Below are 21,909 nucleotides of genomic sequence, written 5' to 3'. Positions count from 1 at the left end.
TGCCTCTTAAAGAGACAGTACCGCATTTACCTGCGATTAGGTCCGTCCCCTATTGCAGGGGTGTCCAGCGCTGCTCCCGGAGAGCCACAATCCAGCAGCTTTTATAGGAAACCCTTAATCGACAATTTCTGAAGAGTGCAAGTTGTTCATCAATTTAACAAGTTAATGTGTTTTAATTAAATTAGGAGTGGTCAGCTCGGCTCCCCGAGCAGCTGTTCAACTATTCAAAATTAACCTGCTCCAGTTCTTTAGACACTGATGATGAAGAGCTTCCTATTAAACCCGAATAGTGCGATTTTCATGGCAGTGTTCTAGAGAGCTTCTTTAACAAGCCCGCAGACCATCATGGTGTCGTTTCAGGAATATCAACTCGTGCTTTCGGTGCTCTCGGTCCTGTAACTCAAGAGTTAAACCGCAGTGACCCAGGTCTCCCTGTTTTCAAAGTGTTATTGGGAAGTTATTTAGCGCCACCTGCCGTGGGGCAGTGGTATCTAATACACAAGGGAGCACAGAATCCGCGTGTCGTTCTGCTTTGTCATTTCGAATTCCCAATCCCCGTTTATTCTCTCTGTACAGTTACACAGGACGCACCAAAGAACGGTTACCCGCTCCAAAAACGACCTTTCCGTTGAGCGCAGTTTTACGCACGGTCTATTAGACCTTCTCCTCTCCTTCTTCTAAATTGTTTCATTACATTTTTTTTTCACAATTACCAAAACTTCTATCACTGCTACAAATTATAGTATAATATAATAATTGGAACATTTTTTTTTTAATATATAATTGAACGATTGAACAGAGGCTTTCGTACTTATTATTTTGCAGTGGGTTTAATGAAAAAGTATCTGCGTCCTAAACCCTGCAATCTTGTCAGCGGAGTATTGACAGGCAATGCAGTAATAAAAGCCCTGCGTTTTTTAATACCAGAAGCATTTTGGGGGAACGCAGCCCTGACGCCGCTGCAAGCGCGTGTACCCTTTCAGGAGCACGAGGAATCGCGCGCTTGTTGTTCAAACTGCTTCTTCTTAAAGAGCGAGGAGGAAACTGACAATCCGGGTGACCAGATCGAACCCGTCAGTTCATTTTGAACCCTGCTTCGCGCACCTCGTTGCAATAGAAAGATCACACAATGTTGAATTTGTGGGACTCGCGTCCCTTGTACCTTCAGGGGATAATGGCTGTGGCTGCATAGCCCGAGGCAAACTTCGGGGTAGACAATGCTCTGCTAATTGTCATTTTAAACCCTAATGAGGTCTCTGTGTGTGTGTGTGTGTGTGGTGGGGGGTGATGTGAGGTATGCATTGTACTTACCCCGCATCTGTTAAGCGCTCCTCTACGCTGTTACTGGGGTTCTGCTCCTTGCTGTTTTGTAAATCACACCTTGGACGTATCCTTTATAACCTCCTCGCTGTCTCGAGTTAACAGGATCTGTTGCTAACAGGGTGCCAAGATGTTAGACAGATTGCAGGGGGGAGGTTAACTGAGAAACAAACAAACCAAATTAAATAAGTCGATCTGTTTGGATTCTCTACTTGCTTCTAGAACATTAATTCCCATAGTTTAAAACTTTATACCGAAGCGGGTAGGTACAGAAGCGATTGTATTTTCTGTCTATTAATATATTTGAATTGTGTGCTCGTGAAGGGGGGGGGGCTCATTGCAGTCTTGTATAAACTTCCAGGACGAGGCAGATGGTATGACTTGGACAGGCCGTTGGTTGACTTTGACCACTTTCACTTTTGAGTCAGCCAGAATACTCTACAGTAACTCACACACGTTTAGACTATCTGAATTGTGTTTGTACGAAACTCGCACACCAGTAGCTACAACAAACAGGTAAAAAAGAAGAAGCAGAAGAAGAAGATGGTTGTGGTGTGGATCTATAGTTTCTGCAAATGTTTTGACATTGTTTGCGTGTGATAAACATTTCCTCAAGCTACCTGGGAATATGTTTTAGCACATGAGTAAAAAAAAAACAAAAAAAACAACGTCAATAAGGTTCTATTATTAAAACACAGAACAAGAATATTAATCATCACAGCTGAATCAAACATATTTCCCCTTAAAATATAAATCCCCTTGACGCATTTCAAAAGCTGACAATATGAATGTGTATTATTAGTATTATTAATTTAAAGTAAGCGCCTCGCTTGTGTGTCATGCTCATTATATTCAGAGTCACGCATGTTTCTGAAATGCTCATAATAACTTTGGTAAGCGGGCATATTGTTATGCTAAGACAACAAAAGCATGCGCGGAATGCAAATGAAAAACATTTCAGCAAAGCAATGCACGGCTAGACTGTGGCTTCAAGGCGTGGTGCAAAATGTTATTGTAGTTTACCTTAACCCAGGAAATACAAAACAAGGAAAACAAATTGTACAAAAAACAGCGACAAGCATCGTGTTAGCATCACCAAAAAAAAGATTTAATATTTTACAACAGTGTTTACATGTTTGCATACAGGAGGAGGTCAAACCCGTTGATCGACATTGCCTGTCGTGACATGGTGGAGGGCGGCTGAGACCTGAAACCACCCCGCAAAGGGCAGGGAATAGGACTGCCTGTCGTGACGTGGAGGAGGGCGACTGAGACCTGAAACCACCGCGTGAAGGGTAGGGAACAGGACTGCTCTGTATCAGTGCATACACCGTTTAGATAAACACTGACTGCAAGCATCCCGAAGGACCTAGCTCCATGCGATTCCTCTTGTCCCTGCCTCGCTGTCACGCTGAATAGACGCCCCTCTGAAGTTTGTACAGTACCAGATTAACGAACTGCAGTTCTGAGGAGGTCTGATTGAACACAGTTACACAGTAGCACTTTAGAATAATAGACACAACCATAACAAACTACTGGCGATCATATTAGAAGGGTTAAATCGTGGCATTGTCAGCTTCATTTGTCGTGTTTTAATTACTGTTTGACCCATAAAGACCAAAACTATTTAAGATTGAATTTGCGACATAAACCTTCCTGTCCTTAAACTGGTGTAGAATTAAAATAATAAATAATAAATACGTTTAAAATAATCACTCTGCAAAACACAGCCCTTAACCCTGCCACTGTGGCTGAACATGAATATTCAGAACCCAAATAACAGCGCACGTTTGAGGTCTGGAGTCACTACTGTATCTATGATACATTCTCCGAGATGGACAGTTTACTGAAATGCAATTGCAACATTTTGCGACAAGAGGGCTATGTGCACCAAATCAAAATCCCAATCGAACAACTCCCAATATCCCTCCATATACAGCATGGCGTGCTTCAAATCAAAATGCTAAAAACAAATAAAGAACGAGCAATACAGTGCCACCTCGTGGACCTGAATAACACTACATCGATGTACTTCTTTTGGCAAGTAAAGAAAGTGGACAGGTAATTTAAAAAACGCTACACATTTACAAAGAGTCCCACTCTAAATACAGTGCTCTGATAGAGCGACAGGACTCATATTAGCATGAATACCAGATAAAGATTCCTTTACATTTAGAGAGCACACAGTGGGGAAGTTACATGCCAATACTTGAGACAATGCAAGCTGTGAATCTGGTCAACTGAACAGCTGGCAAAAAATCATAAAGACCTTTCCAGAAATCGTGCTAAAATGAACCTGACAATGCTTTTATGTACAGGGTCAGAAGACACCTGGCCACAGGCTTAGTTTGGGGTAGCATGCAGTGCAGACAGCTTGTTAGGTAGCAACCTTCCCTCAGGTGTGTGGTCCTCAATGCTGTCCCTGTGACAGGCCCCAGCATAGGGACACCTAATTGGGAGGGAGACTGAAGCCATTGCAATCAGGATTGGGTCTATGTCCGTTTTTCAATTCCTTTTTAAAATCTGTTCCCCAATTCCAATTCCATTGAAGGAAGTGGAATTGATATTTTAGGACAGAATTCCTACGATTGTTCACCTGCTTTCAGTTGAACCCAATTTTAACAAACAGCGACGTCAATTAAAGTGATTTGTTGCCACTCTCTGCAAGAAGCTCATTAACAGAATGCTGCCAATTGCAATTTTGATCAGTGGCATGCTGGAATTGATTGAAAGGGAATGAGAATTGAAATTGGGAATCGATTTTGAATTGAAAAACAGGAATTGCCCCCCAGCTCTGATTATAGTCTAACTAACTCTGTGCTCTGTTGCTGGCTCTGCCTTTTCAATTTGAGAAATCTGCATTTGAATGCCATTTGAATTAATTTCCCATTTTGGAGTTAGCAGTTAAACATCACAGAAAAATCCTGACCTCCTGCCAAACACACAGATACACCCCGTGGCCAAAAGCTTTGAGGATCACCGCTATCGGTGCGTGAATACCTGCAGCCGAACACAGCCTGAAAGAATGCAGATTAGTAGCCTTCAGACAATCTGCAATGCAAATGATTCTCCAACAGCACCTGTGATTCAAAGTGCAAAGCAGATGAGCCTGTGTGACACTCCCTAGATATCTGTGACCACATCAAGTGATCGCCAGCAGCCCTGCTCAAACTGAAACCACAGTATATACAGCGTTTACATTAGTAGTGCAGGTTGGCATTTCCTGCTAACAAACAGAACACCAGTGTCGATACATTTTAAAAAACACACACACGAGAGCCATTTCAAAATGCACTTTCCACAAGGTTCCAGAACCAATGATTTCAAAAAGTTGCTGTCAGTAATGATTTCATCTAGAAATTGTCTCTGTTTTCTCTTTTGCAGTCAAGATGAAGAAATCAGATTAAGAAACCCAATTTAACTGTAAAAATCACTATTAATCATACAGCCATCAAATGTACAGAATAGTACAAAGAAACAAAGAGACAATCCAGTGTACATGCATATGTGCATTTGTGTAACTCGGCTATAAAGGAGTCGAGGTATTCATATATTACAACTCACAATATTACAAAAATAACACATTAAAAACATGCCCTTCGCTCTACGATTGACTGAAATCTGCTCAAAGGTTATGGCTTGTTGGATGATTTGTTTTGCAGTTTGAGTTCAATTTGTCTCCATTAACCACCTTTAAGATGCAGTCTTCCCTTTTAAACAATCAGACCGAGTTCTCTCTGTTAATTCAGAGACAATTCAAGTGTATTCAGAGCAGAGGAAAGGGAGGCATCGAGAATCGCAAAATGATTTCTTACCAGTACTGCTGCCCTCTGCAAATTAAAAGGTGTGCAAACCAAAAAATAACTTAAAAAAACACATTTCCCTTTAAGATCCTTGCAAACTGCAATTTCAAGATATTCCATTAACAACAAGAAGAAAGCAGACGCATGTAGCCACCGAAGTGGGATTGACCAGTGAAAAGCCCAGCAGGTCACCTCGCAGCAGCGCCCTCATTCTACCAGGGTTCAGGGAGTCCATGCCTTAAACCCAAACGCAGGTCATTGTTACTCTGGATTTAAAAGAAGCAGCACCTGCAATCAGGACAGTTTAATCGTCTACGCAAAACTGGTTTAAAAAAAAATAGTTGCCAGATTCGTTTTTATAGTTCCCCAAAAATCTAATTGAAAGCCTTCAAAATGCAGGCAAACAAAAATAAAACAAAACAAAACAAAAACACCCCCAACAGGGACGGAGGGTTCTTATAAAAGCACATTTACTGAAATATGACAGCGGCGGGTTTGAAAGAAAGAGATGACAGTAACATTGTGTTTGTTAATGCTTGCTATAAACAGTCCTCCGTCCCTTGCTCTCTCAACCTCAATTCACAGATTTCACATTAGCTCTAGTTACAGCATGGCTCAACAGCCTTAAATATTATTTAAAAAATAATGAGATATCGCATCCTTGTCCTCGTTCACATCATTTACACACACACACACACACACAGGTGTTTAGTGGGAACAATGCATTGCACATTAGTCAGGTTGTCTGAAAGATCTGCGTCACAAAACTGAACACTTTTAAACTGCCAACAGAACCACTAGTTTGAGTACGGCTTACCCAGTCCTTGGGCCAGAAGGAACAGAGGGGGGAGGGGGGAGGGGGAAATGTTTTAAAAATATCAGTAGTTTTGGCTTGAAAAGGGGAGGTAGCCTTTGTCTCTTGTGGCTTGACTGGCAGGTTTTATTTTTGTTTCGTCGTGCTGTTATTTTTTTTGTCTAGGTGATTTTTCTGTCTGGTTTTCGTTGGTCATTCAGATCTTGACGTCTTCCAGAATGCTGAGGTGGGAGAGCGTCTTCTTGATCCGCAGAGCTGTGAGTCTGGCAGCCCCATTCGAGTACCAGCACTCCCTCATGATCTTCCCCATCACCTTCAGAGCCTGCAGAGATACGATCCATTAACATGCAAACAGACAGACACCACAGACACAAACTCAATCCATTAACATGCACACACACACCACAGCTAGAAACTCAATCCATTAACATGCACACACACACAGACACCACAGCTAGAAACTCAATCCATTAACATGCACACACACACACACACACACACACACACACACACACACACAACCGTTCTGTGTGCACCAATACACAATTCACAACATTAAAAGCCAGGATTAGGTTCAGTTTTAGAAGCTGCACAGGGGTCATTAATACCTCGTAACTCTGCCACCAGTTGGGAATGGTGGGCCGCAGTTTCTGGTCACAAACCACCTTGCGCATCTCTTCAATGGAGGGGTCGGAAGGCACCAGTTCGTAGTAGGGGAGCTGGTACTCTTCATGGATTCCTGTAGGGGTGAGTAGAGGGGTGTAAGCATCCCCCGTCCAAAGCAACAAGAACTTCACTTATACCTGGGGGAGGGAGGGTTCTACTCCTGGTTGTTGTTCCACCTGGACCCTCAATAACTTAACTGGTTTCCTTCCCGGTCTTTAAACCAGTTCATTATCATTGAATGACATAAACAAAACCCACAGGACTTCACTATAGTGTAGAGATCTAAAAACAAAACTAAACTCAAGAGCTTGGGTACAGTTCTGCATGCAGATCTACAAAATTCAAGTCTTGGGCTGAGACTGTTCCTAAACAGAAGGGAGAAGTTTAGGAGGCGCATGTGCGCTCCAGCTTCAGGAGACTGGTGTCACTAGGAGGGTTGGTTGGAAGCTTGTGGAAGGGTCTCTCACCTCCCGCACTGCACCGGCGGGCGATCTCCCAGTAGACCAGGCCCAGAGCGTAGATATCCGCACACTTGAATGAGTCGAAGTGCTTCATGTTGATTGTCTCGTCCAGAACCTCAGGGGCCATGTACCTGTCAATCACACACACAGTAGAAAGTTTACCAGCGAGAGGAGGCCACTCCTCCCATCAGCACTCATCCAGTTCTGAGCAGCTGATTTATCTCATAACTTTGTCTAGCCGGGTATTAAAGGATCCCAGAGTTTGACTCAACATGACAAGGCTGCCCTGTTCCATCCCCGCACCACTCTGTGTGAAGAAGTGTATCTTTCCTCCTGTCCCAAGTCTGTCTCCACTTAATTTCCAGCTTTGTATCAAGCAGGGCATGGATTTATTAAAAAAAAAAGACTTTAGAAGGAGCACCTCTTGGTGCCAACACGCTGGTTGGGTGCGATGTCGATGGTGTCGGTCACAGAGTCGTGCCGCACCGCCAGCCCCAGGTCCGCGATGGCACACATGCCGTTCTTCTTCACCAGGATGTTCTTGGACTTCAGGTCTCTGTGTGCAATACCAGGTTTACCTGAAGGGGGCAGTAAATGCAGATATTCTTTATGTAGCAATACTGGGCAAGTCATTCACTTATTCATACGCATAGAGAAATACATCCACTATTCTATCAAACTAAACGTACACAGAAGAAAAACAAGTGTTTGTTTTAATCAGACACATCTGAGCTTGTTACCCATACGTGGTGGATAATCAAGCTGGTAGTACAACCTGGAATGGGTGAAGCTGTTATGCAGCAGGAGTCTCATTTCCAGCCCTGAATCTCGCTCACACACCTTGCGTGCCGACGATCTCCATGTGCAGGTGAGCCAGGCCGCTGGCTGCCGACAGGGCCAGCTTGATCATGCCCTCGATGGTCACAGAGTAGCGGTTCAGGTAGTCAAAGAGGGAGCCGTACTCGTGGTAGTCTGAAACCAGCCACAGCTGAGTCCAGGTTCCGTTGTCTGCAAGGAAGAAGACAAGAAATGTTTGAGAGCGAGACTTTCTACTACTACTACTGCACAGCAGCTTCCCCTATTCCTGCTTTTAATGTGAGCTGGATTAGTCCCGGCATACAGGTAACCAGGTCAGATGTGCTTACTGAACTCTTGGTGAAACCAGGAGCGGATCAAACCGCTGTGCAAAGGGACGCTCGTTTCCATGCCTGCTCTACACTGGAGTTGGCGTGGCGCCCTGCTGCAGTTACCCTTGTTGTCAGCGGCGATGAAGCCCAGGATGTTCTCATGCCGCAGCATGATGGTCTGGTAGATCTCAGCCTCTCTAAACCAGGAGCGCTCCTCCCGGGAGGAGAAGATCTTCACGGCCACATCGCCTCCGCGCCACTTCCCTCTCCACACCTCCCCGAAGCGACCCTTCCCTATGATCTCCTGCAGAACAATGGTCCGGGCCACTGTGCGCTGCACAAACAGGGGGAGGCCTGCAGGGGTGGGAGAATCGGAGATAGAGAGACGACTTCAGAACACAATCCAGGTGCACCACAGCCCCTTTAAAAGTGCACAGGAAGAACACACACATTTTATAATTCCACATCCTACTGGATTTTGTCACTGTGCAAAAATACTAGGAAGTCAGCATTTTTAAGTCAGCTGAAGTTTCGAAGCGAAGCAGTAGCTTTTCACGGTGAATGTGCCCGTGTGTGTGTGCCTGAGCGTTACCAGAGCCTGAGCCCGAGGTGGACAGGTCGAAGATGAGATCCTGCAGGGTCTTGTCCTTGGCCAGGTACAGGTGGTCACAGGAGGGGTCCTCCGCCTCTAGCCGCTGCCGGGTGTGGTAAATGCGCTGGTGATGCTGGAACAGGAAGACTGCCACGATGAGGATCACGCAGAGCAGGAACACGGGGCCGGCGATCACCACAGCCAGCTCCACCGGGCCCCAGCCGGAGGGCGTGTAGCCGAACCCGCTGGGGGTGCCTAAAAACAAACACATACATCACCAAACAAGCACAGCACCAGCACAGTATGCCAGGGACATGCTGCTTTATTCAAACTGTGCTATGCTTTTACTATGCAAAGCTTTTAGAAGGGCGAGTTTAGATTGATTTGGTTTAATACGCTTCACAACGCTCACCGCTGGGCCGGCCCGGGTCCACATTGTTGCAAAAGTCAGTGTAGCAGCAGTGGGTGTTTCGCAGGTCCTTGGCGCTGAGGCAGTAGATGGGCTGGCCGGCTGGCTCCAGCTCCCTGGCTGGGATACACATGCGCACGTGGTGCTCCACCCCGTTGATGTAGGAGGTGGAGGCCATGCACGCCCCATCCGTTTCGCACTGAAAACCCGTCCTGTCGCATTGCGTGCAGTTACACCTCAGGCCTGGGGATGGGAAGACAGGGGGAAATCAACAATCCGAAAACAACAAAGCTGCTTTCAAAACAGTCAACTCGTGGAAATAAAGACCAGTTGCACAGCAGTTTGAGTTTAATAAGACACACCTGAGCTTGTTACCTATACTCTGATCAAGCTCATGATAAAACCAAGAATGGGCAAGACTGCTATGCAATAGGAGTCTTACTTCTATCTCTGTGGTGCAAGGAAGCTCCTCCCCCCTCCCTATTTTAAACAGTGTGACATTCTCTTCAATATGACTCCTCTCCACGTTGAAAGAATGCTTGCTTGATGTAATGTCCTGTGTGGCTCAGCTCTGCTTTAATATTACAGGGATTGCAGCTCATTATAATAGCCAGCAAGAACAGCAGAGGTCCTGTGACACTTACTGAAGGCTGGTTCTGTACAGAATCCTATAGGAGCTCGGAGCACTGCAATACAATAAACTAGAGAATACCTTGCATACCACTGCCAGACTCCCCACTACAAAAAACAATGCAGCAACACAGCAATCTTTTACAAGCTGGGAAAATGAATTCACTGTGTGCCGGGTTCATTGACTCTCTACACTCAGGATATCTGGAAAGTCCCCCTATTACTGTGTCGGAAAACGATACGATCAGTCCAAGGTTCAACTGAATTAATTCATTACAAAAAAAAAAAAAAAAAAAGAAACTTGACTTCCGATAAGCCAGTCAGATCAGGAATATAAAACCTTCAGTTTAGAAGAGAGCCAGTTCAATTAAGATTAAAATAGTCCGTGTCCCCTCCCCCCCAGGGCATGTCAGATCCTATTGAAATAGATTCCAGGAGAGAGAGAGAATGTTTAATTATTCCTTAAAGACTGTCAAGAAAAGGGGATTTCTGTTCAGAAATAAGAATCACACACGCACGTACACGTACACACGCCATGCTCAAGAACGGCTACATTTATAAAGGCTCTGTTTGGTTGAGCTTAAAGCTGGTTGGTAGTCAATGCTTTTCACATTCTATTGATCTCAGGATTGACTTTTCACAATCCATGCGTTGATGCCAAAAGCCGCAGTCCATGCCAGCCAGTCTCTGAACTGTCGAATTGTTCACTTTGAATAAAGGCTGCCACATAGCCCTGGGTTAGGAGTCAGGCAAGGACTGGCTTGTGAAGAAGCTGCAGCTTCAAAGAAACACACTTGGAAACAAAAAAACACCCCCAGGCATGTTTTATTTATTACAAAAAACACATCAATTGAGTTTGGATGGACAGGGTGATGGCTGCCATGAGCCTGCAGTTACTGTATCTCACACTGCATGTGCTGTAATTAGTAACAAACACTGTTTATCTAGAGTCTCTGTTGCTGCAAGGCAAGGGGCTGGGGCTACAGTCCACCAGCACCAGTCAGACACAGCTCTAAGAAAGGCTATAAAAGAGATGGACATCCCAGAAAGAGACATACCCTGAACAGTTTTCTTGAAATGTAGGCAGACTGTGCAAAGAGAGATGCTGGTCCTAAACTATCAATCCTTCCGAGCTGCTAATACACAGTTTCGTGCAACAGTGGAAGAACGCTTCACAGAGCCTGAACACTTAATCCTAGATCTGCTTTTGTAACTTTATCGTCTCCAAGTCAAGTGTGAAGATGCTTTCCATCAGTCACTTCCCCTCTTTTTATAATCGTTTCCAGTAAATCTGAGCCCCACACACACACGCTTAGGGCATGTTATTGAAGTCATGGTTTCAGGGCTATTAAACTTTACCCAATTCATGATTTTAGTTTTCATTCATAAACATGTCCATTATTTAAATAAATAAAATACTAGCAGGGCTTACCGAAAAATCATGGCAATTCACATGGCCCTGTATCTATTATAAAAAACACACATTACTAATATTCATCGTTTTCCAACTTGGGGTTGGAAATAAGACTCCCATAGCTTAGCACTACGATCCGTTCCTGGTTTTACTATGATTTTAGTAAGACTCACCTGAGCTTGTTGCCTATACACTGGTGCTAATCAAGCTCATATTAAAACCTGGAATGGGTGAAACTGCTACGCAACTGGAGTCTCATTTCTATCCCAGCAGTCAAATCTCCATCTATTCATCTCAATGAGAGAGACAGATGCTCTACCTGTTATTACAGCCGTTAGAAAGGTTGAATCAGCTGACATGCGGACAGCGAGGGAGAGCAGCAGTCTGGAGGAGAGACAATCGCATGACTGGGTTCATTACCGTGTGAGCAATCTCCAGTGCTGTGGCTTGTGGGCAACCAAACGTATGCCTTGTGGTAAGCCACAGGGGCACCCAGATCACCAAGCAATGTGTACAGTGCAATTAAACAAGACAGAGTCCGACAACTGTGAATTAAACAGGGCTGCTGGCTAATGGAATTAATGACCACAGGATCTGAGAACTGTGCAGCAGGATAACACGGTCAGTGTACTGTACTGCTCCACGAAGCTCAACTCCAGACATCCAAGAGAACAGCAAACTCAAAGTAAAGTAGTTAACTGGAGGTATTTAGAACAGAAACCATGCAACCTAACACACAGACAAAGGGGCCAGTGTACAAGGGGTGCTGTAACAAATGGGGGGGGGGGGGGGGGGGGGTCTGCTCTGTATCACACTAATCCCACCTCTATAAAGACCTCTTTTGTGCACAGATTAGGGGTTTGAACTGGCATCTGGACAATAGCAGTGGAGAGCAGCAAGCTGCCCCCGATTACCCCCTTAGCTCCAGACAGGTTAATGTTGCAGGGATCAGATAGAGAACAGCTCCCTGGAGTCTATACTGCGCACACACAGGGGTTACCCCCCCACATGAAGGGCTTTCCTAACTGGCAACAAACGTTCCCCAGGTGTTTACACAGGTTAGACTACAGTTTACACATGTTAAAGTTTACAATTTGAATGAGTTTAATGCTACAATGTAAACACTTACGAAATTAAACGTTAATTAACCTTACTGAAGAGATTGTAAGAAAATGCACTACATATAAAAAGAAAATGCCCCAAAACGCTGAAGAACTGGTTTCAACCGCGTTAATGAGAAATGAACCCACACTGCAGCAAAGGGAGAGATTCTTTCTGCTGCCCCACTGGCATTATTGATTTCCTTTGGTGGCGGCCTGTCTCCTGTCACCCTCTCACACTGGATCAATGCTGGGAGCAGGCTTGACCTCAGACCTAGTTGAATGCATTTCTATTGATGTGTGTCAAGCCTCTGAAGATTGCTACCTCCAGCCCACTCCGACATTAAAGTCTCGATCAATCAGTCCAGTACTCTTGCTGTAGGGCCGCTGGCTTGTGTTGTATTGATCCGTGTTGCCAGTCACTGCATTGACGCTGCAGTAGGAGTTACTGTAAAGGGAGGCTAGCTTGGGGGGAACACACACACACACACACACACACACACTACCCTCACTGCTAGATTTGCACTAGGGTAGCCTTCTTGAACACATGTACAGGACTGACCTCCAATCCAAAGCGTGCTCCATAGTGACATGCAGGAGGGGCATGGTTAATGTTATAATGCTGCAAACGTTTAAAACCTTTACAGCTACTTGGGATTTTTTAACTTTAGTTATTACAATTCTTTCATGAAATGATGAGTATTAAAAATGAGAATTAGCAGGGATGGCAATAAGACTCCTATTGCATAGCAGCTTCACACATTCCCGGTTTTGATGAGCTGGATTAGCCATGGTGTACAGGTAATAAGCTCAGGTGTGTCTTACTCATCTCACAGTATTGCTTTGCAATAGGAGTCTTATTGGCATCCCCTATTAGTACTGTTCAGATTACCATCAGTACTCTGAAGCAAAACACGATCTGCTTTAGCGACTGTGCTGTATATACAGAGAACAGGGAAAAGCCAAACTCCAAATGAATCGAAATTTAGGTTGACGAGTAATGTAATGTTAAAGTAATGTTGTCTGTTACTCAGAGTCTGAATTGGAGAGCAATCACCTACAACCTTATCTGGAGCACTGGGTGTAGTTTAGGGATGTTAGGTTTAGTGTTGAAATGTTTTCTGAGTGTTATATTTGTTTTATATATACATAGAAATGTACTGATGTAGTCTCACCCACACTACTGCTGTAGCGTATCACACAGCTTTCTTTGTTTGTTTCTCAATATTTGTAAACGTTTAGAAAGTCAGATCAACATGATCCGAAGATGCTGTGAGTGAACTACGCAGACACAAAGGACCAAGGTGACACTGTGAACGCACAGCTTTTAAGATTCCTTAAAAACGCAACTGGTTTTAAATTCCGTCCTGACTTGGCCACGCCTCAGCTGGAATGGCCCAAGCAGAAGCTAAATAAAGGCAGTAACTCTAAAGGTAGAAATTACAGCATGTCAGTGCGTCGTGTCCCGTTCACACTCGCCTGAAACAGCTGAAATGTTCCAGCTGGATTGAGTTCAGAAGACTGAGCTGCCTGCTTATTCCAAGGCTGGGGGTTTCATTTGCTGTTCCAATAACTCCAGCTTCCTAGCCAGCATTCAATACTGGGAGCTGGCTCTTAACAAGAGTGACACAAACAAATTTCTTTTTCAGAAAAAATATTTCACCCAGGTTTTTTTTTATTTTATTTTTTTCTTGGATTGGAAAATTGGAGTTAAAACTTGACAAAGTTGAGGAGAGTTTCAGCTTTCCATAAAAAATATCTATTAGTACAGCAAACACAATGTACAAAAAAACATGTGCAGTTCAAACTTCAGAAGCACAGCGCTCACAGAGCAGAAGAAATAAGACAGGCTGGCTGTCTCCAGAGCCCCAGCACACACAGAGCAGAAGAAATAAGACAGGCTGGCTGTCTCCAGAGCCCCAGCGCACACAGCAGGCTGGCTGTCTCCAGAGCCCCAGCGCACACATCAGGCTGGCTGTCTCCAGAGCCCCAGCGCACACAGCAGGCTGGCTCTCTCCAGAGCCCCAGCGCACACAGCAGGCTGGCTCTCTCCAGAGCCCCAGCGCACACAGCAGGCTGGCTGTCTCCAGAGCCCCAGCGCACACAGCAGGCTGGCTCTCTCAGAGAGCCCCAGAAGCACACAGACAGGCTGGCTGTCTCCAGAGCCCCAGCGCACACAGCAGGCTGGCTGTCTCCAGAGCCCCAGCGCACACAGCAGGCTGGCTGTCTCCAGAGCCCCAGCGCACACATCAGGCTGGCTGTCTCCAGAGCCCCAGCGCACACAGCAGGCTGGCTGTCTCCAGAGCCCCAGCGCACACAGCAGGCTGGCTGTCTCCAGAGCCCCAGCGCACACAGCAGGCTGGCTGTCTCCAGAGCCCCAGCGCACACAGCAGGCTGGCTGTCTCCAGAGCCCCAGCGCACACAGCAGGCTGGCTGTCTCCAGAGCCCCAGCGCACACAGCAGGCTGGCTGTCTCCAGAGCCCCAGCGCACACAGCAGGCTGGCTGTCTCCAGAGCCCCAGCGCACACAGCAGGCTGGCTGTCTCCAGAGCCCCAGCGCACACAGCAGGCTGGCTCTCTCCAGAGCCCCAGCGCACACAGCAGGCTGGCTCTCTCCAGAGCCCCAGCGCACACAGCAGGCTGGCGTCTTTTCCCAAATCAAGAGAGAAGCACCTTAAATAAGCAGCCATCTGCCTTCTGTCTAATGTTCCTCCGCTCTCACATCCCTGCCATTGCTGTAGATGTTCAGCGTCTTCAGCATATTATTAAACCTGCTGTCAGAGCAATTTGTCTGCTGTTCCTGAATTACTGAACTCAGGCTAGCCATTATGTTAATAAACTCAATTCAAGGCTTGCATGCAGAGGGACTTGTGGATTATCTGCAGCAAACAGACATCTTTCAAAAATCTAAGACTGTGCGTCTGTGAACATGACCAGCGTCTAAAGCCTTGCAGTGCCCTCGACTCATAAGCTGAAGGCACTTGTGTAGAAGTTGACGATGCTAATATTAGCAGGGTCCAATGGAACGATTTTAAACTACAGCATGGCGCATGTTTGGCCGTGTTTGTGTGGTAGAGTTCAGTTCTACCGGAATTCAGAAACTGATCCTATGCATTTCAAGTGTCAAGCATTTTGTTGCAGACACAAAAGCGGCCGTGACAAAATAATCAATTTCCATTGAAACCCACTTGAGAGGCTGAATAGTCTGGACACCAGTGTCACGGATCAGGAGGAGTCTTACTGTCAGTTTGGCGTCCCCCGCAACTTTGTAACAAAGCATTTCCAGAACCTGGTTTTAAAAAGAACAAGCCTGGTTTTCAACGCTATCCAACTCCATTGCAAAGTGACAGGGTCTAAAAGGATGGGGCTTGTTTGCATTTCTCCCACTTTGATTGGAACTACTGTACTATTGGGCATGTTTGCAGAAATGAACTTGCAGGGGTGGAAATGAATCTTATTGTTCCGCAGTTCCACCCATTCCAGGTTTTAATACCAGCTTGATTATAGCCACCGTCTGCAGGCAGCAAGCTCAGGTGTGTCTCAACCTCACAGTAAAACCAGGAATGGATCAAAATGCTATACAACTGGAGTCTTACCTCCATCCCTACTAACTAGGACAAGAACCAACTAACTACTTCAACTCACATGGACTATGGCTAACTACGACTAATATACCAACATGCAGGGTTGGATAAAACAGTTTCACCCATTCCAGGTTTTACTATGAGACACTTTGTAAATATTTGTAGAAATTAGATGAATACAGGACCCTTTACGTGTGTTACTGGAAGTTCAGCACACAAATAAAATAAGAATTTGTAGAAACACTGTTGTTTAAGATAATCTCTATTATAGTGGCATTCTGGTACCTTCATTAGGACCACGCCACTGGATAGACATGAACACAGTAATTGACAAGTTCATTTCTGCAAACTGCCAGGTGGTAGTTCCATAACAGTTTCAATTTTACTGTTGTGCCTTTTGTTTTATTAGATTTTTTGATTATGTTTACTGAAAAAAGCTAACTATGACAGATGATACAAAATTCATGGCTACAGATTAAATGTGTTATTATTTGCCCTTGCTATACTACACAGTGGAAACTGGCCTCATCTCCTTCACAGATCGTGTCTTTTGCCCAACGTGTCTTGTTTTGACAGGACACCGCTGTGAAGCCAGGTGGGTTGTGGGATACACTAAAGCTATTGTTCTCAGGGACATTAAGTGTGACGGGCTGTGCAAGACTGAGTGAAAGAGCCACCCCCACCCATGCTAACACCACAGGCTCCTTGATACAAACAGCGTGACAGCAAAGCAACTCGCCTTCGTTTCACATTACATCCATTAGAACACATTAACATCTCCCAAACATGCTGCGGAGCGGGCAGCGGTCACTGCTGCGGTTCTCCTGCAGGACGTGCTGCGGAGCGGGCAGCGGTCACTGCTGCGGACGTGCTGCGGAGCGGGCAGCGGTCACTGCTGCGGACGTGCTGCGGAGCGGGCAGCGGTCACTGCTGCGGACGTGCTGCGGAGCGGGCAGCGGTCACTGCTGCGGACGTGCTGCGGAGCGGGCAGCGGTCACTGCTGCGGACGTGCTGCGGAGCGGGCAGCGGTCACTGCTGCGGACGTGCTGCGGAGCGGGCAGCGGTCACTGCTGCGGACGTGCTGCGGAGCGGGCAGCGGTCACTGCTGCGGACGTGCTGCGGAGTGGGCAGTGGTCACTGCTGCGGTTCTCCTGCAGGACGTGTTGCAAACTAGTATGTTTTGGTGGCACTCCAGAACATTGGAACAGATACTTAGCATGGGATAAATTGAACAAATAGCATGGGATAAACTGAAATACAAATCAATCAAGTGTGCCAGTCAGGAAACCAATTTTTAAAGAGTCAGAGCCTTATTTGAATTCATCTCGGAATGTTTAAAAAACACTTTCGATTGTGTGTAATACATTCAATAGATAAACATTGCTGTCTGCGTGCTACTGTGACTTCGCTGCTTGAACATTTGCTATCACTTTACTCATGTAATAATTATCACTGAAAGTATTGGTTTTAGTTCAGATTTACATATGTATGAATGCTAAAGTTCATTGATTACAATTCAATTAAGCACTTGATCATTACTCTATCTACAACCACTTCCGTGACCCCAGAAAGAAAGAAAGAAGTTGTGTTTGTAGCTGTCATTACTGCTGTTTACTTGGATAAATGCACTAAACATGTTAATGTGGGTCGTGGTTTATGTTGCTTTTTAGTGTAATTGTAATTATAATTGTAATTGCTCTAGCATAATTGGGACTAATTATAATTGAAGAGCAAAGCCTTAGATTTGGAATTGCAATTTTAGCTAACAATCATACTCTAATTGTAATTCTAACTGAGAGCCCAGGTCTGGTCTCCTTTGCTTTCATCTTTCATGTATTTTACATAGAGACTCTTGAGCAGTGAATGGGAAATCCCAGCAGTCCAGGATGTTTGTATTACTCAGTCAAGTTGGAACGCATTTCGCATGAAAATTGGTTCTGAAACCAACAGATTGACTGTATGCAGAAACAGCCAGCCACGATTACAACACATCCTGTACGCAAGCAAAACCTGCTTGAAACCCACATCAAAGCCACATTCATGAACTGGATAGATTAACAGTGCAGTTTCTCTTGTGGGCAGAGCAGCATTTTCAGTCGTGGTGTTACAAACCATGTCTCACTTTCCATGCCTTTACTTTACCTTCACCAGCATTCATTGACAGCAACACACAAAATTGGTCCATTATTTTTCTTTTTTAAAAGCAGAGCATCTGCAGTTAGGAACAAATCGAACTTTAATTTCCCAAATAAATTCTTATTTATTTTCTACTAAGGATTCGTAAACTCAGAACCATTATTGGCAGAACTATTGTCTTTTTAAAATAAATCATTACGGGACAGGCACACGTTGGTGTTGTGCGGGTTTGGGACAGGCACACGTTGGTGTTGTGCGGGTTTGGGACAGGCACACGTTGGTGTTGTGCGGGTTTGGGACAGGCACACGTTGGTATTGTGCGGGTTTGGGACAGGCACACGTTGGTGTTGTGCGGGTTTGGGACAGGCACACGTTGGTATTGTGCGGGTTTGGGACAGGCACACGGGTATTGTTGGGACAGGCACACGTTGGTATTGTGCGGGTTTGGGACAGGCACACGTTGGTATTGTGCGGGTTTGGGACAGGCACACGTTGGTATTGTGCGGGTTTGGGACAGGCACACGTTAGTATTGTGCAGGTTTGGGACAGGCACACGTTAGTATTGTGCGGGTTTGGGACAGGCACACGTTAGTATTGTGCGGGTTTGGGACAGGCACACGTTGGTGTTGTGCGGGTTTGGGACAGGCACACGTTAGTATTGTGCAGGTTTGGGACAGGCACACGTTAGTATTGTGCAGGTTTGGGACAGGCACACGTTAGTATTGTGCGGGTTTGGGACAGGCACACGTTGGTATTGTGCGGGTTTGGGACAGGCACACGTTGGTGTTGTGCGGGTTTGGGACAGGCACACGTTGGTATTGTGCGGGTTTGGGACAGGCACACGTTGGTGTTGTGCAGGTTTGGGACAGGCACACGTTGGTATTGTGCAGGTTTGGGACAGGCACACGTTGGTATTGTTGTGCAGGCACACGGGTTTGCGGGGGACAGGCACACGTTGGTGTTGTGCAGGTTTGGGACAGGCACACGTTGGTATTGTGCGGGTTTTGGACAGGCACACGTTGGTATTGTGTGGGTTTTGGTCAGGCACACGTTGGTATTGTGTGGGTTTTGGTCAGGCACACGTTGGTATTGTGTGGGTTTTGGTCAGGCACACGTTGGTATTGTGTGGGTTCAGGCACACGGTATTGTGTGGGTTTTGGTCAGGCACACGGTATTGTGTGGGTTTTGGTCAGGCACACGTTGGTATTGTGTGGGTTTTGGTCAGGCACACGTTAGTATTGTGTGGGTTTTGGTCAGGCACACGTTAGTATTGTGTGGGTTTTGGTCAGGCACACGTATTGTGTGGGTTTGGGACAGGCACGCGTTAATATTGTATTTTTTTGGTTTGCCATGTCAAGTTCCAATCATAACAATTATATAAAAGCTAATAAAAGAAAGCAAAGCCGTGACATTTTGACTTTCAATAAAAAACGCGCCCCCACACCAAACCCAGACATGATTGTTCTGCAAAGACACGTTGTTACAACAGAGCAGTTACTGTGACAACTACCGAACGCTTCTGCGTGTCAGATCCGCACGCTCTTTATCAAAAATATATATTTCTGTCAATGAATTTATGTATTCGTGTTTGTTATTAGCCAACTAATATTTAGCACAAATACAAAAAAATGCGTTTTGCATTATTATTATTACTATTATTATAAAAACGTAGTAACTCATTGGTTTCTTTCAAAATGTAGACAAGAATACAATCAGCGTGCCTGTCTATCGCATTTACATAGAAGTGATAGTAACGATAAAGAAGTGGCTGGAAAAAAATCAATCCCGCGGCAGCGCGTTTATTATTAACAACAGAAACACGGTCGACTTCAGGCGCACTGCTCTCATTCCAGAGGCTGGATTTATCAAATAACACAGCTCGATGTGTTTATATATATATATCTTATATATGCTTATATATCTATACTTATATAAATATATATATATATATATATATCAAATATTAATATAAGAGTTGGTTCACATCAGTTTTAATAGTAAGAAATAGCATAATTTAAAATGACATTGATGCTTTGTTTCCAGTGGGCTGGGCGTGAAGACGGCTAGAAGACATTCATATTCTACGCAGGGCCTAACCATCTGTGGTTCTGGAAAGAGACCACAAACCTGCCTAACAAAAGAAAGGTACCGTCGTCGGCAATTCAGATTCGTTACGCGAAGGTAATGTCATAGTGTCTCTCTATCTCTTCACCATTTTGCTTCACACGGGCACTGTAGTAATTCAGTTGCTAAATACACCAGCCCAAAATAAATGCATCCATCACAAAAATGAACAAAAACAAAAACAGGTTTTACTACAAACAAATCCCCAGACCGTTTGGATTTATTAAACGGGTTCGGTGGGATTCCAAATAGACACGTTTCAACTGATTCATTCTTGCGGCTGAGAGCGCAGCAATAACACGCGCGCACACGGGAGGCAAACCTGATTATCACACATAACAATAATAGGAATAATAATACCCCAAAATAGCACCGTATAGCCTCACTCCCAACGGGTTTACGCGCTTGAACACGGTACGATATTTCAAACTGCTTCTATATCGAAACCAGGCTCAAATAATTAGATGGACTAACAACAAAACCCGTAATACATAAACTAGGTAGAACGTTATTAATGCAGGTTTAAGGAACCCACGCGTGTGTGTGTTTGTTGCTATTAGCTCTGTAACAAATTGTTGTTTATATATACATTGCGTATTGTAGCAAATCTAGTTTGCAAACCTGGCAATGCCTGTGCTGGCCCGGAGAGTATTCTGAAACATCCATTCAGCCGCTGAGGTAGCACACCACTGCGCCATGTTGTCTGCTACTACTAATAGTACAAGGAAATGATTTTTGTGTTTGTTTGTTCTGTTTTTTAAATCCAGAACGCCGTGATCTGGCAGAATCACAATATGAAAAAAACGCCATCGTGACAAAAAGGAAAGCAGCTAGCGTACTCACCGGCGCAGGTCCCGAGCAGCACAGCCCACAACACGATCGTGAAAGCGGCTCGGTTCTTAGCCATGTTTGCAAGATGCCCATTGCCCTGCATTGATACATACAAAGTGTGAAGTTGATAAGGTAGCCTGAGCCAGACTTCCAACACAAACACACAGAGACAGGCAGAGACGCGATTAAAGGGGCAGGCTGTTCAAAGGGGTGGAGTTTTTTTTTTTTTTTTAGTCGACAAGAATCTGTCAGTCAAATCTATACAGCGGAGTTATATACTGCAGTATTATCATTGTATTCTTGTATATTGCATTAAATAGGCTAGCGAACTGCCAGCACTTCATAGAAGCTCATGTGCGTGTTTGTTTCTTATTAGCCTGTATGACTTTAAAATATAAAGTCAATATTTTGAGTTTCGGTTTGGGCTCTTGGGCCGTACAGATGAATCGTTGTGTGTTTCATCATGACAAACCCATAGATTGCACTATATATTTGTATTGTGAACGCACAGATATTGCACTGTATACTTGTATTGTGAAGCACAGATATTGTACTGTATACTTGTATTGTGAAGCACAGATATTGTACTGTATACTTGTATTGTGAACACACAGATATTGCATTGTATACTTGTATTGTGAACGCACAGATATTGCACTGTATACTTGTATTGTGAAGCACAGATATTGCACTGTATACTTGTATTGTGAAGCACAGATATTGCACTGCAGAAATGCTATACCCGTATCAGAACCTACTTTTACAATAGAGTTGTTTCTCGGGTTTAAGTGTTGACATACGAAGCGGTTTCTTTGCCTTGCCATGTTATCTGTGCTTACTCTGATGACGTTGCTACGCTTTCATTGTGGGGCTAAGGCTAAATTGCAGTCTATTTATAA

The 21,909-nt window shown here is 44.9% G+C and overlaps 1 protein-coding gene across 1 annotated transcript; it reads right to left on the bottom strand.

Annotated features, from left to right (window-relative positions):
- Window positions 1-2,406: 2,406 nt before the first annotated feature.
- On the bottom strand, window positions 2,407-21,197 carry LOC121308825 (activin receptor type-1B-like). Its single transcript, XM_041241486.1, has 9 exons — window positions 21,023-21,197; window positions 9,196-9,435; window positions 8,784-9,038; window positions 8,315-8,545; window positions 7,905-8,072; window positions 7,486-7,642; window positions 7,071-7,195; window positions 6,546-6,676; window positions 2,407-6,259 (listed from the first exon to the last, which is right to left on the bottom strand). The coding sequence occupies exons 1-9, from the start codon at window positions 21,111-21,113 to the stop codon at window positions 6,134-6,136; spliced, it is 1,524 nt and encodes a 507-aa protein (XP_041097420.1). The 5' UTR covers window positions 21,114-21,197; the 3' UTR covers window positions 2,407-6,133.
- Window positions 21,198-21,909: the final 712 nt, after the last annotated feature.

The sequence above is a fragment of the Polyodon spathula genome, unplaced genomic scaffold, assembly GCF_017654505.1.
Source record: "Polyodon spathula isolate WHYD16114869_AA unplaced genomic scaffold, ASM1765450v1 scaffolds_784, whole genome shotgun sequence".
Taxonomy (NCBI): Eukaryota; Metazoa; Chordata; class Actinopteri; order Acipenseriformes; family Polyodontidae; genus Polyodon; species Polyodon spathula.
The sequence above is the reverse complement of the archived record's forward strand: the minus strand, read 5'-3'. Positions and strand labels throughout refer to the sequence as shown.